The following is a 15,168-nucleotide window of genomic DNA, read 5'->3' as shown; positions in this document are numbered from 1 at the left end:
CCCCAGTTATATGACTCATCAGAACACTGGTCCCAGCCCTAGGAATCAAAACCAATTTCTCCCACAACAATCTTTGAATCACCCATTAAACTCTCTAATTTTATTTGTGCCAATTTGCCTATGGCTCAGGTAATAATCCACAGGATATAAAACCTTTGAGGATCTGATTTTTAATTTGGCCCTTAGCTGCTCAGACTTTCTAAGCAGAACCTCCTTCATAGTCCTACCTACAGTGGTTAGCACTGCTGCCTCACAATGCCAGGAACCCAGGTTCGATTCCTGGCTTGGGTCACAGTCTGCATGTTTTCCCCATGTCTGTGTGGGTTTTTTCCAGTGCTCTGGTTTCCTCCCACAGTCTGAAAGATGTGCTGGTTAGGTACTTTGACCATGCTAAATTCTCCTTCAGTGTACCTGAACAGGCACCAGAGTGTGATAACTAGGGGATTTTCACAGTAACTTCATTGCAGTGTTAATGTAAGCCTACATGTGACACAAATAGATAAAACTATCTATTGATGGAATTTTTCAGCCGCGCTTGCCCCGAAACCAGAAAATCCCAAGGTCAACAGACCTTTCCATGGTTCACCCTTCACCCTTTTTCCCAGAATGGGAAAATTCTTTATCTGTCTCACTTGTGGGAAACACAAATTCATCAAGACTCTTTGAACTCAGTGCTGAATGTATAGAACCATCAAACCATCAAGTTATTTAAATTGCTATCCCTTTAAAAGTTGCAAAATAATTGCTTGCCCATGTGAGTGAGAGTTGAAAAATATTTGTTCCGGCAGTTTAAATAGCTGCTTGTTTACGTAAGCCTTAGTGCGATCATTGTAGCATTATGAATGTGTGGCTGCTTTCTGCAACCTATCATGATCAGAGTGTGATGCGGGCAGGGCTTTTAAGTTCACAGTTTGATCGACAGTTCAAAGAGATTATTAAAGTATTAACTGTCTTTGATATGGGAACGTGAATAAAAATGTTTTCTTTTAAAAATGCATTAAGTACTTGTGGGGATTTAATTCTACTGATTGGCTTTCATTAACCAATCAGTAGCTAATGAAACTACTACTCACAGTAGTTTATTATGGTGAAAGCTGTAACAGATATTTAGATGTGTATTTTGTTTATGTGGCCTCATATGGCCTCTGATGTCTATCCATGGCGGATAATGAGTGAATTGACGTAAGGCCAAAACAAGGTGGGTCAGGGGGCATGAGTTGGCATTAACTTGGCCGGGGGTTGCAAGAGGCCATGGGGGTGGTGGGGCGTGCGGAGGCAGGGTGGGTACATGAGTGAGCATGAAGTTCACAATGGGGCTATGAGAAATGAGGGGGTTGGATGTGGGGGCATGAATGGGCATTAAGTTGGCAAGGCATCTATAAGGGCACATGGGATAGACTGGGGGCATGGCATGACATGGAGGGTATGAGGGGCTAATAGGGTGATGGGTAGGGAAGATGAATTGGCATGGCTGGGACATGAGAAGTGTGTGTAGGGGGTGATGGAGTGTAAAGGGTGAGGGCTAGAGAGCCTATTAATTAACAAAGTAACTATGATAAAGTCCCAGAGCCCTATTAAAAAGCCTGCCTTGGCACTTGGCAGCTCTTGTGGCCGCTTCCAGTCTGTGTCTGGAGATGGCAGGCCCACATCTCACCACACAGTATCAGGAACACTGATTGTCGCTTAACAATTATCTATAAAGCAATGCAATGGGAGGCAGTGATTAATGAGGGTGTAGAATGAATGGCATCAATAGCTTTGGGTATATGGAGAGAACAATGACATATCTAAAGTTGACTGAGGCTGGCAGTCATGACAAGATACCTCTGAACGCTGCAGCTTTTGTTTAGGGACTTTAAGGCTCTGGGTGCGTTTCGGCACTTTCTCCGCATCTTCATCCAATTGTTCTGGCTTCACATCTGGCTGCTCCCCTTCTGACTTCTGAGCCTGTGTGCTCCCTATCTCTTCACCTAAAGGAAGCCAGTGTGTGTCTGAGAAACAGCGAGGCAGAGGAGAAGAGGGTTAAAACTAAAAGCAATGTTTAGTAAGAGCACACCCTATAGAGATATTTTTTCTCAAAACAATGATGAATTGCTGAGTATGTAATTCTTAAACAAATGCAGACATGTTATCAATTCCATGGAACAAAATACCTGAAACAATCTCAAATATCTTTTATATCTTCATTGTGAAGTGCTTGGGGACATTTTATTATATCACAGGTAATATATAAGTTTGTTTTTGTTATAAGCATATAAAAATATAGCTTTCTTGATTCATGCCTTGACAATGTCAGGACACACTATTGATCATGACCCAATCGATCCAGTCACCACTAAAATATGAAATAACACAAGAATCACAAGCAAATATTCCTGTCCTACTGGTATGAAATATAAAAAAAACCACATACTTTCATGTCTACAATGAAGTCTTAGCAGTCACTATACTTCTGATCTATGTCAGATTCCTATTTATTGACTATAGTTCAGTCTTCAACACTATTATTCTCAAAAAACTCATCTCCAAACTCTGTGCCTGGGCCTTGACATTTCTCTCTGCGAATGGATCCTGAACTTCCTAACTCACAGACCACAATCAGTAAGGATAGGTAACAACACTTCTTCCACAATCATCCTCAACAGCGGTACCCCACGAGACTATGTTCTCAGCCCCCTACGATACTCCTTATACACCTATGACTGTGTGGCCCAATTCCCTTTCAATTCGATTTTCAAGTTTGCTGACGACACCACCATAGTGGGTCAGATCTCAAACAATGATGAGACAGAGTACAGGAATAAGATAGAGAATCTGGTGAACTGGTGCAGCGACAATAATCTCTCCCTCAATGTCAACAAAACAAAGGAGATTGTCACCGACTTCAGGAAGCGTAAAGGTGAATATGCCCCATCTACATCAACAGGGACAAAGGGTCAAGAGCTTCAAGTTTTTAGATGTCCAGATCACCATCAGCCTGTCCTAGTCCCCCCATGCTGATACGATAGTTAAGAAAGCCCACCAATGCCTCCACTTCCTCAGAAGACGAAGGAAATTTGGCATGTCAGCTACGACTGTCATCAACTTTTACAGATGTGCCATAGAAAGCATTCTTTCTGGTTGTATCACAGCTTGGTATGCCTCCTGCTCTGCCCAAAACTGCAAGGAACGACAAAACGTCATGAACGTAGCTCAATCCATCACGCAAACCAACCTCCCACCCACTGACTCTGTCTACACTTGCCACTGCTTCGGCAAAGCAACCCCATAATTAAGGACCCCACGCATCCTGGACATTCTCTCTTCCACCTTCTCCCGTCAGGAAAAAGATACAAAAGTCTGAGGTCACATACCAACCGACTCAAGAACAGTTTCTTCCCTACTGTTGTCAGACTTTTGAATGGACTTACCTTGCATTAAGTTGATCTTTCTCTACACCCTAGCTATGATTGTAACACTACATTCTGCACTCTCTCGTTTCCTTCTCCATGAATGGTATGTTTTGTCTGTATAGCGTGCAGGAAACAATACTTTTCACTATATGTTAAAACGTGTGACAATAATAAATCAAATCAAAGTAGTTCACTGTGTGTTCCTCGTATTTAATGGAATGCATTAAAAGTTCAGATTCTCTGACAATGACTTTTGCATTGGAATTGTTAAAATAACAACTTACTACAATAAGCCTCTATTATAAACCTCCATTATAACAAACTCTTGTCTTCAGAAACATCATGAACATTGCATTTACATGTTGGCATGACAACTAATCAATATCTCATTATGTCATTGTTATGACAAAGTACTTGATACAGCTCATCTCTGTATTTGTTCATGGAATGTGTGTGTCACTAACTAGACCAGCATTTATTATGCATTCCTAATTGTGCATGGTGGTGAATTACCTTTTTGAACCGCTGCAGTCCATGTCCCATCGTCCTGTTGGGAAGGGAGTGCCAGGTATTTGGTGATATAGTTCCAAGTCAGGTTGGTGTGTGACTTGGAGGGGAACTTGCAGATGGTGGTATTCCCATGCATTTGCTACCCTTGTCCTTCTTGGTGGTAGAAGTCCAGGTTAGTAAGGTGCAGTCTAAGGGGCCTTGGTGAGTTCTTGCAGTGCATCTTATAGCTGGTACACACTGCTGCCACATCAACGATCAAGGGATTGAATGTTTAAGGTGGTGGATGGATTGCCAATCAAATGGGCTGCTTTCTCCTGGATGGTGTGAACTTCTTGAGTGTTGTTGGAGCTGCACTCATTCAGACAAGTGGAGAGTATTCCAACACACTTCTGACTTGTGCCTTGTAGATGGTGCTAAGACTTTATGGAGTCAGGCAGTAAATTACTTTGCAAAATTCCCAGCCTTTGACTTGCTCTTATAGCCACAGTATTTATACAGCTAGTCCAGTGCAGTTTCTGGGCAATGTTAAGCCCTGCAGGATGTTGATTGGGAAGGATTCAGTGATGTTAATAACATTGTCAAGAGAAGATGGTTAGATTCTCTCTTGCTGAAGATGGTCATTGACTGACACTTGTGTGGCATAAATATCACCTGTCATTTCTTAGTCCAAGCCCAAATATGTCCGAGTCTTGCTGCATTGATAAAAATGATTAACACACATCTGAAGCTTCATTGCATTCAGTAGGGGAAATATGTTTCTTTATCAAGTGACCCTGCATAAACATATGTTTCCCTCTAATTACTAATAAAGAGGAATGGCTGTGCCATTGCTAATTGAATGATCAGAGAAAAGTATATATAATAAATGCAGGCTCAATGGAGAAATTGCAACTTACACATAATTTCCAGTTTGAAGCACAAAAGAGAAAAACAAGGATTAAAAGACTGGAGATGGGGCAGAACTTGCTCAGAACATTTTAATACTGAAGGCAATTTAGCACTCTGGTTACTTGTGCAGCAACATTTTTAATGCCACTGGTGGGGACTTGCATACTGCCAGCAAAGGTCATAAATCGAGCATGTCATCATCATCATTGCTTGATAAATTAGACTTTAAACTTGGACGGTAGTTTTAGAGTTTTCTTGAGGCTTCAGGTTTGTGTCAGTCTCATAAGCATTTATTAATTAGCTCCAAAGAACCTCGATCCAATTATGTGATTGTGTTTATGTACCAGGCTCATCCATAAAGGTTTAATGCATCACACAAGTATGGACCCTTTATACCACACCTTGCGCCAACTCAAAAAGAATGAACCTTATATACCAAACCTATTGCCATCCAAAGAAGAAATACAAAAACCTCAAATACCTTGCTGAATGCTACCTGCATAATAGAAATCCTACATATTTGGCACACACGAATGAACATGTGAATGAGGGGCAGCACAGTATCACAGTGGTTAGCATTGCTGCTTCACAGCGCCAGGGACCTGGGTTCAATTTCTGGCTTGGATCACTGTCTGTGTAGAGTTTGCACGTTCTCCCCGTGTCTGTGTGGGTTTCCTCCAGGTGCTCCAGTTTCCTCCCACATTCTCAAAGGTGCATTGACCCCAACAGGCACCGAACTGTGACGACTAGGGGAATTTCACAGTAGCTTCATTGCAGTGTTAATGTAAGCCTTACTTGTGACGAAAAATAAATAAACTTTTTACTTTAACTTATGTATAAATCTATTCAGTTTTCAAGTCCACCAGTTACAGAGTAATAGCTTGTGTCCTCATGGCACAAAACCATCCCTGACTTGGAACTATATTGCTGTCCCTTCATTGTCATTGGGCCAAAATCCCACAGTTCCCTCCTTCACAGCACTGTGGATGTTCCCATACTACATGGACTATAGCCATTCAAAAAGGCAGCTTACCAACACCTTCATAAGGGCAATTAATGATTCAGGCCTAGCCAGCAATGCCCATATCTAGGGAACAACCATTTGGTATTCCACTGCCAAAGATGTAGTGGGTTGAGACATCCAACCTGCCTCATGCATGTGGCTCTAAAGCTGACCAATTTTCTGCAGTGGGAAGTAAGTTGGATGTAAGTGGGTGAAGGAAAGCTTGTAGCAGATTTAAAAGAGGCTTCTGGGGTAACTAAGGAAAGTCCAAATCTATTTTCTGAAAAATATTTTACACTGAGCGTGGGGAGGGGAGATCAATAAATCTTCTTGTGATGTATTCAACTCTGTTGGGGAATATAAATCTCCCCAGAGCCCAGAGAAATGCTGGAAGCCAGGAATGTAGAGGAATTGCCAATACACACAGGACAGGAAATAGTTCCTATCACGTAACCTCATCTACTGCCCCTAATTATAATAAGATCCATTCAAATGTACCAAGGATGGTCAAGCAACATGGATGGTATGGTGACACAGTGGTTAGCACTGCTGCCTCACAGCACCAGGGACCCGGGTTCAATCCTGTCATCGGGTCACTGTCTGTGTGGAGTTTGCACATTCCGTGTGCGCGTGGATTTCCTCAGGATGCTCCGGTTTCCTCCCACAGTGCAAAAATGTGCAGCTTAGGTGGATTAGCCATGATAAACGCACAAGGTTATGGAGATAGGGTGGAAGGGAGCATCTGGATGAGATGCTCCTTTGGAGTCTTAATGGGTCAGATGGCCTCCTGTTGCACTGTTGAGATTCTATGTTTCTATCCAATTTCCTGCTTAAACTACTCAGAAGCTGGTGGAATGAAGAGGAAAATATAAACCAGTATCTGCACTATTGTGAACCCAGTCAGTCAATCACAGGGTCTCTTTGAATGACTGATTCCAGTACATTGTCACAGATTAACAAATCATACTGACTGCATTAAGTGTGTATGTGCATGTTTATGGATATATAATGCACACACCCTCAGTTTATTCCAGACCAGACTAAAAATTTGGACATTCATCCACTTAAACGTCCAAATCCATCTCATGTTGGACGTCCATAACCATATTGATGTCATCCTCCGTGTCCCTGGCACAGCTTAACTGCTAACCTTGCTTCTTGCAGACAACAGAGCACACTCTGTTTTCCTGCAATGAATCAACTGTGACCATGAACTGCCAACAAATCTCTTTTATCCGAAGACTACTGGCACAGGATGGTGGACAGTGCTCGTTGCGTGTCTGTATCAGCGATCATTAACTGAGCAGGCACAATGGAGAGATGTCCAATGAATGGTGGAGAAGGCAGAACTTGGACTTACTCTGGTCCACATAGAGCTGAGCTAATGTCTGACTGGCTACTTATCAGGCTACAAAAGAGCTCATCAATATTCCACACACATACACAGCCACTGAGCAGCTTTAGCCAAACACTGAAGCCAAGCAACTAATCTTTTTCACTCCGTTCAAGCAGACCTCATGTTTATTCAGACCATGTGATACTGAGGTAGTGCTAAACACAACTCCTGCAGCACTCAGCTGAAATATTTTAACCTCTCAGTAGCTGTAGCTCACTGAATTTCTGGGGTCACGTCTTTGACTCTTCCCATTATCATGTAGTTTAATTCTGTACAGAAACTCTTCGAACATATGAAATTATACTGGGGGTTATTTTGACTGCACGTCGTAAGGTGCCAGTAAATCAGCAGACTATTTTACATCTGTCCCAGTTTCATTATATTGGCAATAAAAAATGAGGAGATATACAACAGACAGGCTATTCGTTTTTATCCCATTCATATTAATGCAGTCAAAATGAGCCCATTTTTCCACATTTAGTCCAAAGGTGATGAATAATGAACGCAATCAAGAATGGCTCTGAAACTTTTCCAACAATGTCAGCTGACAGCACAAGACGATATTGCCAAAATGAAATTTTACAGAGCCCAAGATCAAATCAATAATGGCCAGGATTACTATTTAAAAACACATAATCAGTCAAAAGCAAAATACTATGCAAGTTGGAAATCTGAAATAATATCAGAAAATGCTGGAAGTAATTAACAGGTCTGTGGAGAGAGAAACTGAGTTAACAGCAGGGGCGGGATTGGAGGCAGGCAGATGTTATAAATAGCTCCACATGCCAACATGCCCACTTCATTCCTACTGATGGCAAGGTTCTTCAGTTTGGGGGAAAGTGAATACCAGAAACCTGCCCGATTTGGGAATGAGGCCAATTAATGTTATTGATCTCATTGCAAGGTCATTAAAGCGAAATGTGGAATTTTTTGCAGGGGTGCTGGTAGTAGTACATAGGTTGCTCATTGAACTGGGAACAGTCCAGCTGCGTTGAGGTGACAAGGAAGCAGAGAGCCATAGATGGACATGCCAAGATATCTAGTGAGCTTATAAAAGGAAGAATGGCTGAGAGGGGCACTCAGCTACCATCGGGTGTGTAGAGATTGAAGGGAAAGTGGTCTGCACATGCTCAGGCAGAATAGGGGATTGTGACCCACTTGACATTTTAGGGACACTAGTGGAGGCATTAATGTTCCAGAGACCACTGTGAGTAACACAAGGAGAAAGTTGATAGTGAGGTGGTAACTAGAGATTTCTATCTGTGTCATGAAAGACCTCTGAACTCACAGCACTGCTTACCATGATCTGTCAAACTCACTGTGCTCTTGAACATCCGGTTCCTTCCAAAGATTCTCCAAGGCACTGCAGATGCTGGTGGCAACTTGCACACGGCTGCACATTATTACAACTCACGGGTCATTGATGCCCTCCCTCAGTGCAAGAGCTGGACTGTTCATATAATTTCAGACAGGTGGGCCCTCATAGGCACAAACAGAAATGGGATTTGCCTCCATCTTTGGATGCCCCTAGGTGCAGGGCATCATCAATCTCATCCATGTTACCACTAAGTTGTTGACTGAGCAGCCAGTGTGATTCACCAACAAGAAAAGGCTCCCACTCCCTCAAAGTTCAGCTGGATTGTCACCACAGGAGCTTCCTCCATGTGTGTGCTCACGTTCCTGACTATGGCTCCTTCATCCCCTGGCAGTCCATGGTGCACAGCTCCTCACTCCACCAAACTCTGTGATGGATTCTAGGCAACATGGGAACTCACTTGAAGAGATGGCTACTCACCTTCTTAAGTGTCAAAGTTACAAAGTGCGTGTTTACAAATGAAGCAAACTCCAGTAAACTACTCAGCACACTGCTCAACATGGTGGCCATTATTCTTGGCCACTTCTGCATGGTACTCCCCTGATGGTGTTAAACAAGGTGAAGGCAGCAGCTTCCTTTACTCAGTTCATGGCTGAGATGCATGCAATGGCTGCCCTTGATGTGCAGATACCATTGGGGACATTTCCAGATGCTGCTGCATCAGGGTCAATGGAGGGCAGCCTCCATCACTGGGCCCTATTGAACTGTTGGGTCCTCAGTCAGAGAGTCCAAGGAAGCTGGTGATGATGTTGGCATCCCAAAGTATGGCACCCTTTCAGGCTTTAGTTGGCACCCTGGCTCGAGTGCAGCACCAGTTGGGGTGCAAGTGGCATCCACTCCAAACATCTTTGCAGCATTTGTGCCAGTGACCATTCAATGCTACAGAGCGTGGCATACACTCTATGCACATTAGCACATTGCTCCTACGTCTGCTCTGAATGCAGCCACATATGACTGTCATGAAGTTGACCATTCTCTCAGTGAGGGAGCTCATACAGTCAAAGCTCTGAACCATGGTGGTGCAGTTGAACTGGATGGAGTTCTTTTCTCTCAGCTCATGCGCCTCAGCAAACTCTGGAACGTGCTCACACATATGTTGCTGCTGGTCTGCATAAAGCTTTCTCTCACCTGCGCCCAGGCGAGCATAACTATTTTTATCCTTCATCCTCAAGGGGAACTTCCCACAACTAGCTCTGTCTCTCTTGCCTGTTGCTGCACACTAGTGCTGTGCTCTTCAACCAGTGCCACCCTATGTAATCACATATGAGAACACACAGTGGAATCTATCTCCACTGATGCTTGCTGTTGTAAGATATGATGGTGCTAGCTCTGCTGTCTTAATTTTCCAAGAGGACCCCAGTGTCCTCAGGCTCAAGAAATTCCCCTCCATCACTGAACCCATGGGAGACACAGGAAGAGACCATGAGAACTAGCCTTGGAGGGGGAGCAGCCTCTGCAATGCTGAGGCTTCCCACTACAGCTGAGGCTTTGGTATGTTGTAGGACAGGGAGGATTGCACTCTGTCTGCAGATAGCAATGTCTCTTTGTCCTCTCAATGAGGAATGCCCACTTCTGCTTTCTCAACCTACTCCTGCAGACCCACCCTGGCAATTTTCATGGCTCTCTTCTTGACATGGGCGTGAGGCACTCCTCTGATGGTGAGCCCTTTCCCTAGGACTGTGCACTCTTTTCACCTATATGGGCAAAAGAGAGAGGCCATATCTCATTGATATAAGTTGCACGTATCAATGTTGCTAGATCTCTTTCACACTGTGGTTCTGAGTCTTGCTGGTGGTCATTTAATGCCCTGGCCACATATTTCCCCGATGTTCAGGATCAGTATGTGCCCTCAGCTGGAATGTCTGTTGGAGACTCAATACTTAGAGATCTCTCATCAGGGTCTGGTGCTGCACTCACTTTTCTAGAGCAAAGATCATTGAACATTCTCCAGCACTGGACTCAATTTCTTCAGACCACATTTCATCTGCAGACGGCCTCTCTCTCTCTCTCTCCCCTCTCCCTCATGGATCCAGGCATTGGAGAACCAAGGGTCAGCCCTGCACAGAGCTTTATATGCTCTGTCTGAGGCCAGAACTCTCCATTCACCTGACGAAGAGGGAAACCTCGAAAGCTTGTGAGTATTATCAAATAAATCGGTTGGACTAAAACCTGGTGTTGGCAGACTTTTTACTGTGTCTCCTGCTGCAACCATTTTTTATACAAATGGCCAGTGTGATGTCTTTAAATGGGGGCATGTACTTACACGATCCTGTTTCCTGATCCCAGGAGGAAAATGCTGTCTAACAATTCAGGACAAAATAAGACCATTGCCCTGAAACATGAACTCTGTCTCTCACTTTGCAGGCCAGAGTTTTACCACCCCGTCTGCCACAGGAATTGGAGCGAGTGGACAATGGGAAGGTCTGTTCAACTTGGTGGGGATTTTATGGTTTTGGGACAAGAGAGGCTGTAAAATTTAGCATTATGTCTCTCGCTCTGTGTGTGTCTTTCTCCCTCTCTCCGCAGAGTCTGCCTGAGCTGCTGATTGTTTGCAGCACATTCCACGTGTGTAATCAGCTCTGGACATTCTCAGGATAGAACAGCTACAGTTACCGCGATCATTGCTGCTGAACCTTGTTAACACCAATCATGAAAGATAATTTGCAAACAACCTTATCAGAACCAAAGCACTCTTATGATCGTAAGAACATGAATGGTTAAAGGGAGGGAAGGAGTGGAAACAGCAAACAGGCCTTTTCTGAAGGCTGGTGACTGTGTCATGTTTGTGTGGCCTCTTACCAGAAGTCACTTCCATCCCAGATACATTTTAATCAAGGTTAAGAGAAGGTCGGATGAATTGATGATCTGTGCTGGACCTGAGGGCACTGTAGGATGACATACTGCTCCTCAAAGCAGGGTTTTAGAAGCATGGAGGAGTGGCCAGGGGAGACAAATCACTGAGTCTGAACTTCCAAACCTGATTGAAATAAGAATGATGAACATCATGTCCACAAGGATTCCTCAGTACATCACTGCACCATCATTTATCAGTGAACACAAGATTGGAATCTCTGCTTATATCTATCGGATCTGTTTGCCCTTGTGGTTGGTTTAATGACCATAGCAATAATGTGTATTGGAAAGAGTTGTTCTGAAACTCACCAGGATCATTGATCATTTCTGGAATGTTGCCGATGGAAGTTCTCATCAGGGGGTCAGTGCTGCGCAGGTGGATCGCATCTTCATCTCTGAGCAGTGTCAGATCCTGCATGCTGAAACTCCGCAGCTTGTCTGAGAGCACGCCTTGGCCCTGAGCAATAAAGTGATCTTATCAACAGGGTGAAATCTGACAGCAGCATCACAATTAACTCTGAATAATGGTGAGCAAGGATACAACTGGAAGTTAGTCTCCTTGTCAGCCTGAAAGGCTTGATGCTTGGCTCCCTTGAATTCAAAAGGCGAGCCTTAATTAAAATACTTATTTTTGAAAATCAAAATTCAGGACAGTTTTACCTATCATACTGAGCAGAGGTGAGGGTATTTTGTTAAGGTTATAAGCTAAAACTGCATCAGAAATAATTGCATGCATTCCGAATTGCATGCTACAGATCAAAAGGACAGACAGTCTTGGGGGGCAGGGTGAGGCTGCGAGTCTTCATAATCTGCTTCTCAGGAGAATATTCAGGATCTCGAGTAGCCACCACCTGGTCATATGCCTCTACTGATAGTGAGAAGTTACAAGGTCGCTTTGTCTGCATTGGAAGAATAGAAGCAAAGATGACAAGGAGCATACGGGGTGGATTTTCTTCTCACATGCGAAATGACAGTGGGCTTTGCTGAGCCGACCTCCATGAATTTGATCAGAGTGTTATACTGTGTCTAGCACACTCCTAGCCCAGACTAGGCTTGATGTGGAGATGCCATCATTGGACTGGGGTAAACACAGTAAGAACATAAGAACATAAGAACATAAGAAATAGGAGCAGGAGTAGGCCATCTAGCCCTTCGAGCCTGCCCCGCCATTCAATAAGATCATGGCTGATCTGTTGTGGCTCAGTTCCACTTTCCCGCCCTCTCCCCATAACCCTTAATCCCCTCTCTTATCAAGAACCCATCAACCCGCTTCTTAAAAATATTTAGCGAGGCAGCCTCCACCACTTCAACGGGCAGAGAATTCCAGAGATTCACCACCCTTTGAGTGAAGAAGTTCCTCCTCAACTCCGTTCTAAACCGCCTCACCTTTATCTTGAGGCTTAAGAAGTCTCACAACACCAGGTTAAAGTCCATCAGGTTTATTTGGTAGCAAAAGCCACTAGCTTTCAAAACGCCGCTCCTTCATCAGGTGAGTGGGATTTCAGTTCACACACAAACAGGGCATATAAAGACGCAAACTCAATTTACAAAATAATGGTTGGAATGCGAGGCTTTGTAGTTAATCAAGTCTTAAAGGTACAGACAATGTGATTGGAGAGAGCAGTAAGCACAGGTTAAAGAGATGTGTACTTTCTCCAGGCAGGACAGTCAGTGAGATTTTGCAAACCGAGGCAAGTCGTGTGGGTTACAGATAGTGTGACATGAACCCAAGATCCCGGTTGAGGCTCTCCTCATGTGTGCGGAACTTGGCTATCAGTCTTTGCTCAGCGACTCTGCGCTGTCGTATGTCGTGAAGGCCTTGGAGAACACTTACCTGAAGATCAGAGGCCGAATGCCTATGATTGCTGAAGTGTTCCCCAACATGAAGAGAACATTCTTGCCTGGTGATTGTCGAGCAGTGTTCATTCATCCATTGCTGTAGTGTCTACATGGTCTCCCTAATGTAGGATGCCTTGGGACATCCTTTCCTGCAGCGTATCAGGTAGACAATGTTGGCCAAGTTGCAAGAGTATGTACCGTGTTCCTGGTGGATGGTGTTCTCACATGAGATGATGGTATCTGTGTCGATGATCTGGGTGTCTTGCAGAGGTTGTTGTGGCAGGGTTGTGTGGCGGCATGGTCACTGTTCTCCTGAAGGCTGGATGGTTTGCTGCGGATAATGGTCTGTTTGACATTGTGCAGTTGTTTGAAGGCAAGAAGTGGGGGTGTGGGGATGGCCTTGGCGAGATGTCTGTCTTCATCAATGACATGTTGAAGGCGCCGGTGAAGATGTTGTAACTTCTCTGCTCTGGGGAAGTACTGGACAACGAAGGGTACTCTGTCCACCGTGTCCCATGTTTGTCTTCTGAGGAGATCGGTGCGGTTTTTTGCTGTGGCGCGTCGGAACTATCGATGAGTCGAGCGCCATATCCTGTTCTTACGAGGGCATCTTTCAGCGTCTGGAGGTGTCTTTTGCGATCCTCCTCATCTGAGCTGATCTTGTGTATACGGAGGGCTTGTCCATAGCGGATGGCTTCTTTAACATATCATCAATGTATCAATGTACCCATTGTGATGAGGAGAGCAGTTAAACCAGGAGCAATCCTCATCATAATGGATGTCTCGGCAATCTACACCAGCATCCCCCACGACGATGGCATTATTGCAACTGCCTCAGTACTCAATGCCGACAATTGTCAATCTCCAGATGCAATTTTGCAACTCGTCTGCTTCATCCTGGACCACAATGTCTTCACCTTCAACAACCAGTTCTTCATCCAGACACACGGAACAGCCATGGGGACCAAATGTGCACCTCAATATGCCAACATCTTCATGCACAGATTTGAACAAGACTTCTTCACCGCACAGGACCTTTAACTGATGCCATACACTAGATACATCAATGACATTTTCTTCCTTTTGGACACATGCTGAACAATCACTGAAATAACTATATGATGACATCAATAAGTTCCATCCCACCATTAGACTCACCATGGACTACTCTCTGGAATCGTCTGCAATCTTGGACACACACGTCTCCATCAAGGATAGTCACCTCAACACTTCACTGTACTGCATGACAATGGAAACCTCATGATGTTCCACTTCTTCAGCTTCCACCCTGAACACATTAAAGAAGCCAGCCCCTATGGACATGCCCTCCGTATACTCACGATCTGCTCAGACGAGGAGGATCGCAACAGACACTTCCAGACGCTGAAAGATGCCCTCATAATAACAGGATATGTCGCTCGACTCATCAATTGACAGTTCCAATGCACCATACCACAAAAACCGCACCGACCTCCTCAGAAGACAAACACGGGACATGGCAGACAGATACCCTTCGTCGTCCAGTATTTCCCTGGAGTGGAGAAACTATGACATCTTCTCCAGAGCCTTCAATATGTCATTCATGAAGTCAAACATCTCGCCAAGGCCATCCCCAAACCCCCACTTCTTGCCTTCAAACAACTGCACAACCTCAAACAGATCATTCATTATCTGCAGCAAACTACCCAGCCTTCAGGAGAACAGTGACCACGACACCACACAACCCTGCCACAGCAACCTCCGCAAGAGATACCAGATCATCGACACGGATGCCATCATCTCACATGAGAATACCATCCACACAGTACATACACTTGCAACTCGACCAACATTGTCTACCTGATACGCTGCAGGGAAGAATGTCTTGAGGCATGGTACATTAGGGAGACCATACAGACACTATGACAATGGA

General features: G+C 44.3%; 1 protein-coding gene across 3 annotated transcripts in view; it reads right to left on the bottom strand.

Moving 5' to 3' along the window:
- Nucleotides 1-15,168, bottom strand: part of LOC145351931 (receptor expression-enhancing protein 2-like) — a 176,644-nt gene that overhangs the window by 15,699 nt on the left and 145,777 nt on the right. For all 3 annotated transcript variants that reach the window (XM_080201726.1, XM_080201725.1, XM_080201724.1), the window contains 2 exons: nucleotides 11,727-11,874; nucleotides 1,825-1,991 (listed from right to left, as the gene is read on the bottom strand). In XM_080201726.1, coding sequence (XP_080057852.1) covers nucleotides 1,825-1,991; nucleotides 11,727-11,874 — 315 coding nt within the window. The remainder of the gene's footprint in view (nucleotides 1-1,824; nucleotides 1,992-11,726; nucleotides 11,875-15,168) is intronic.

This window comes from Carcharhinus amblyrhynchos, chromosome 13, assembly GCF_965287045.1.
Source record: "Carcharhinus amblyrhynchos chromosome 13, sCarAmb.v2.hapA, whole genome shotgun sequence".
Classification (NCBI taxonomy): domain Eukaryota; kingdom Metazoa; phylum Chordata; class Chondrichthyes; order Carcharhiniformes; family Carcharhinidae; genus Carcharhinus; species Carcharhinus amblyrhynchos.
Note: the sequence above shows the minus strand (reverse complement) of the source record. Positions and strands in the feature narration are given on the sequence as shown.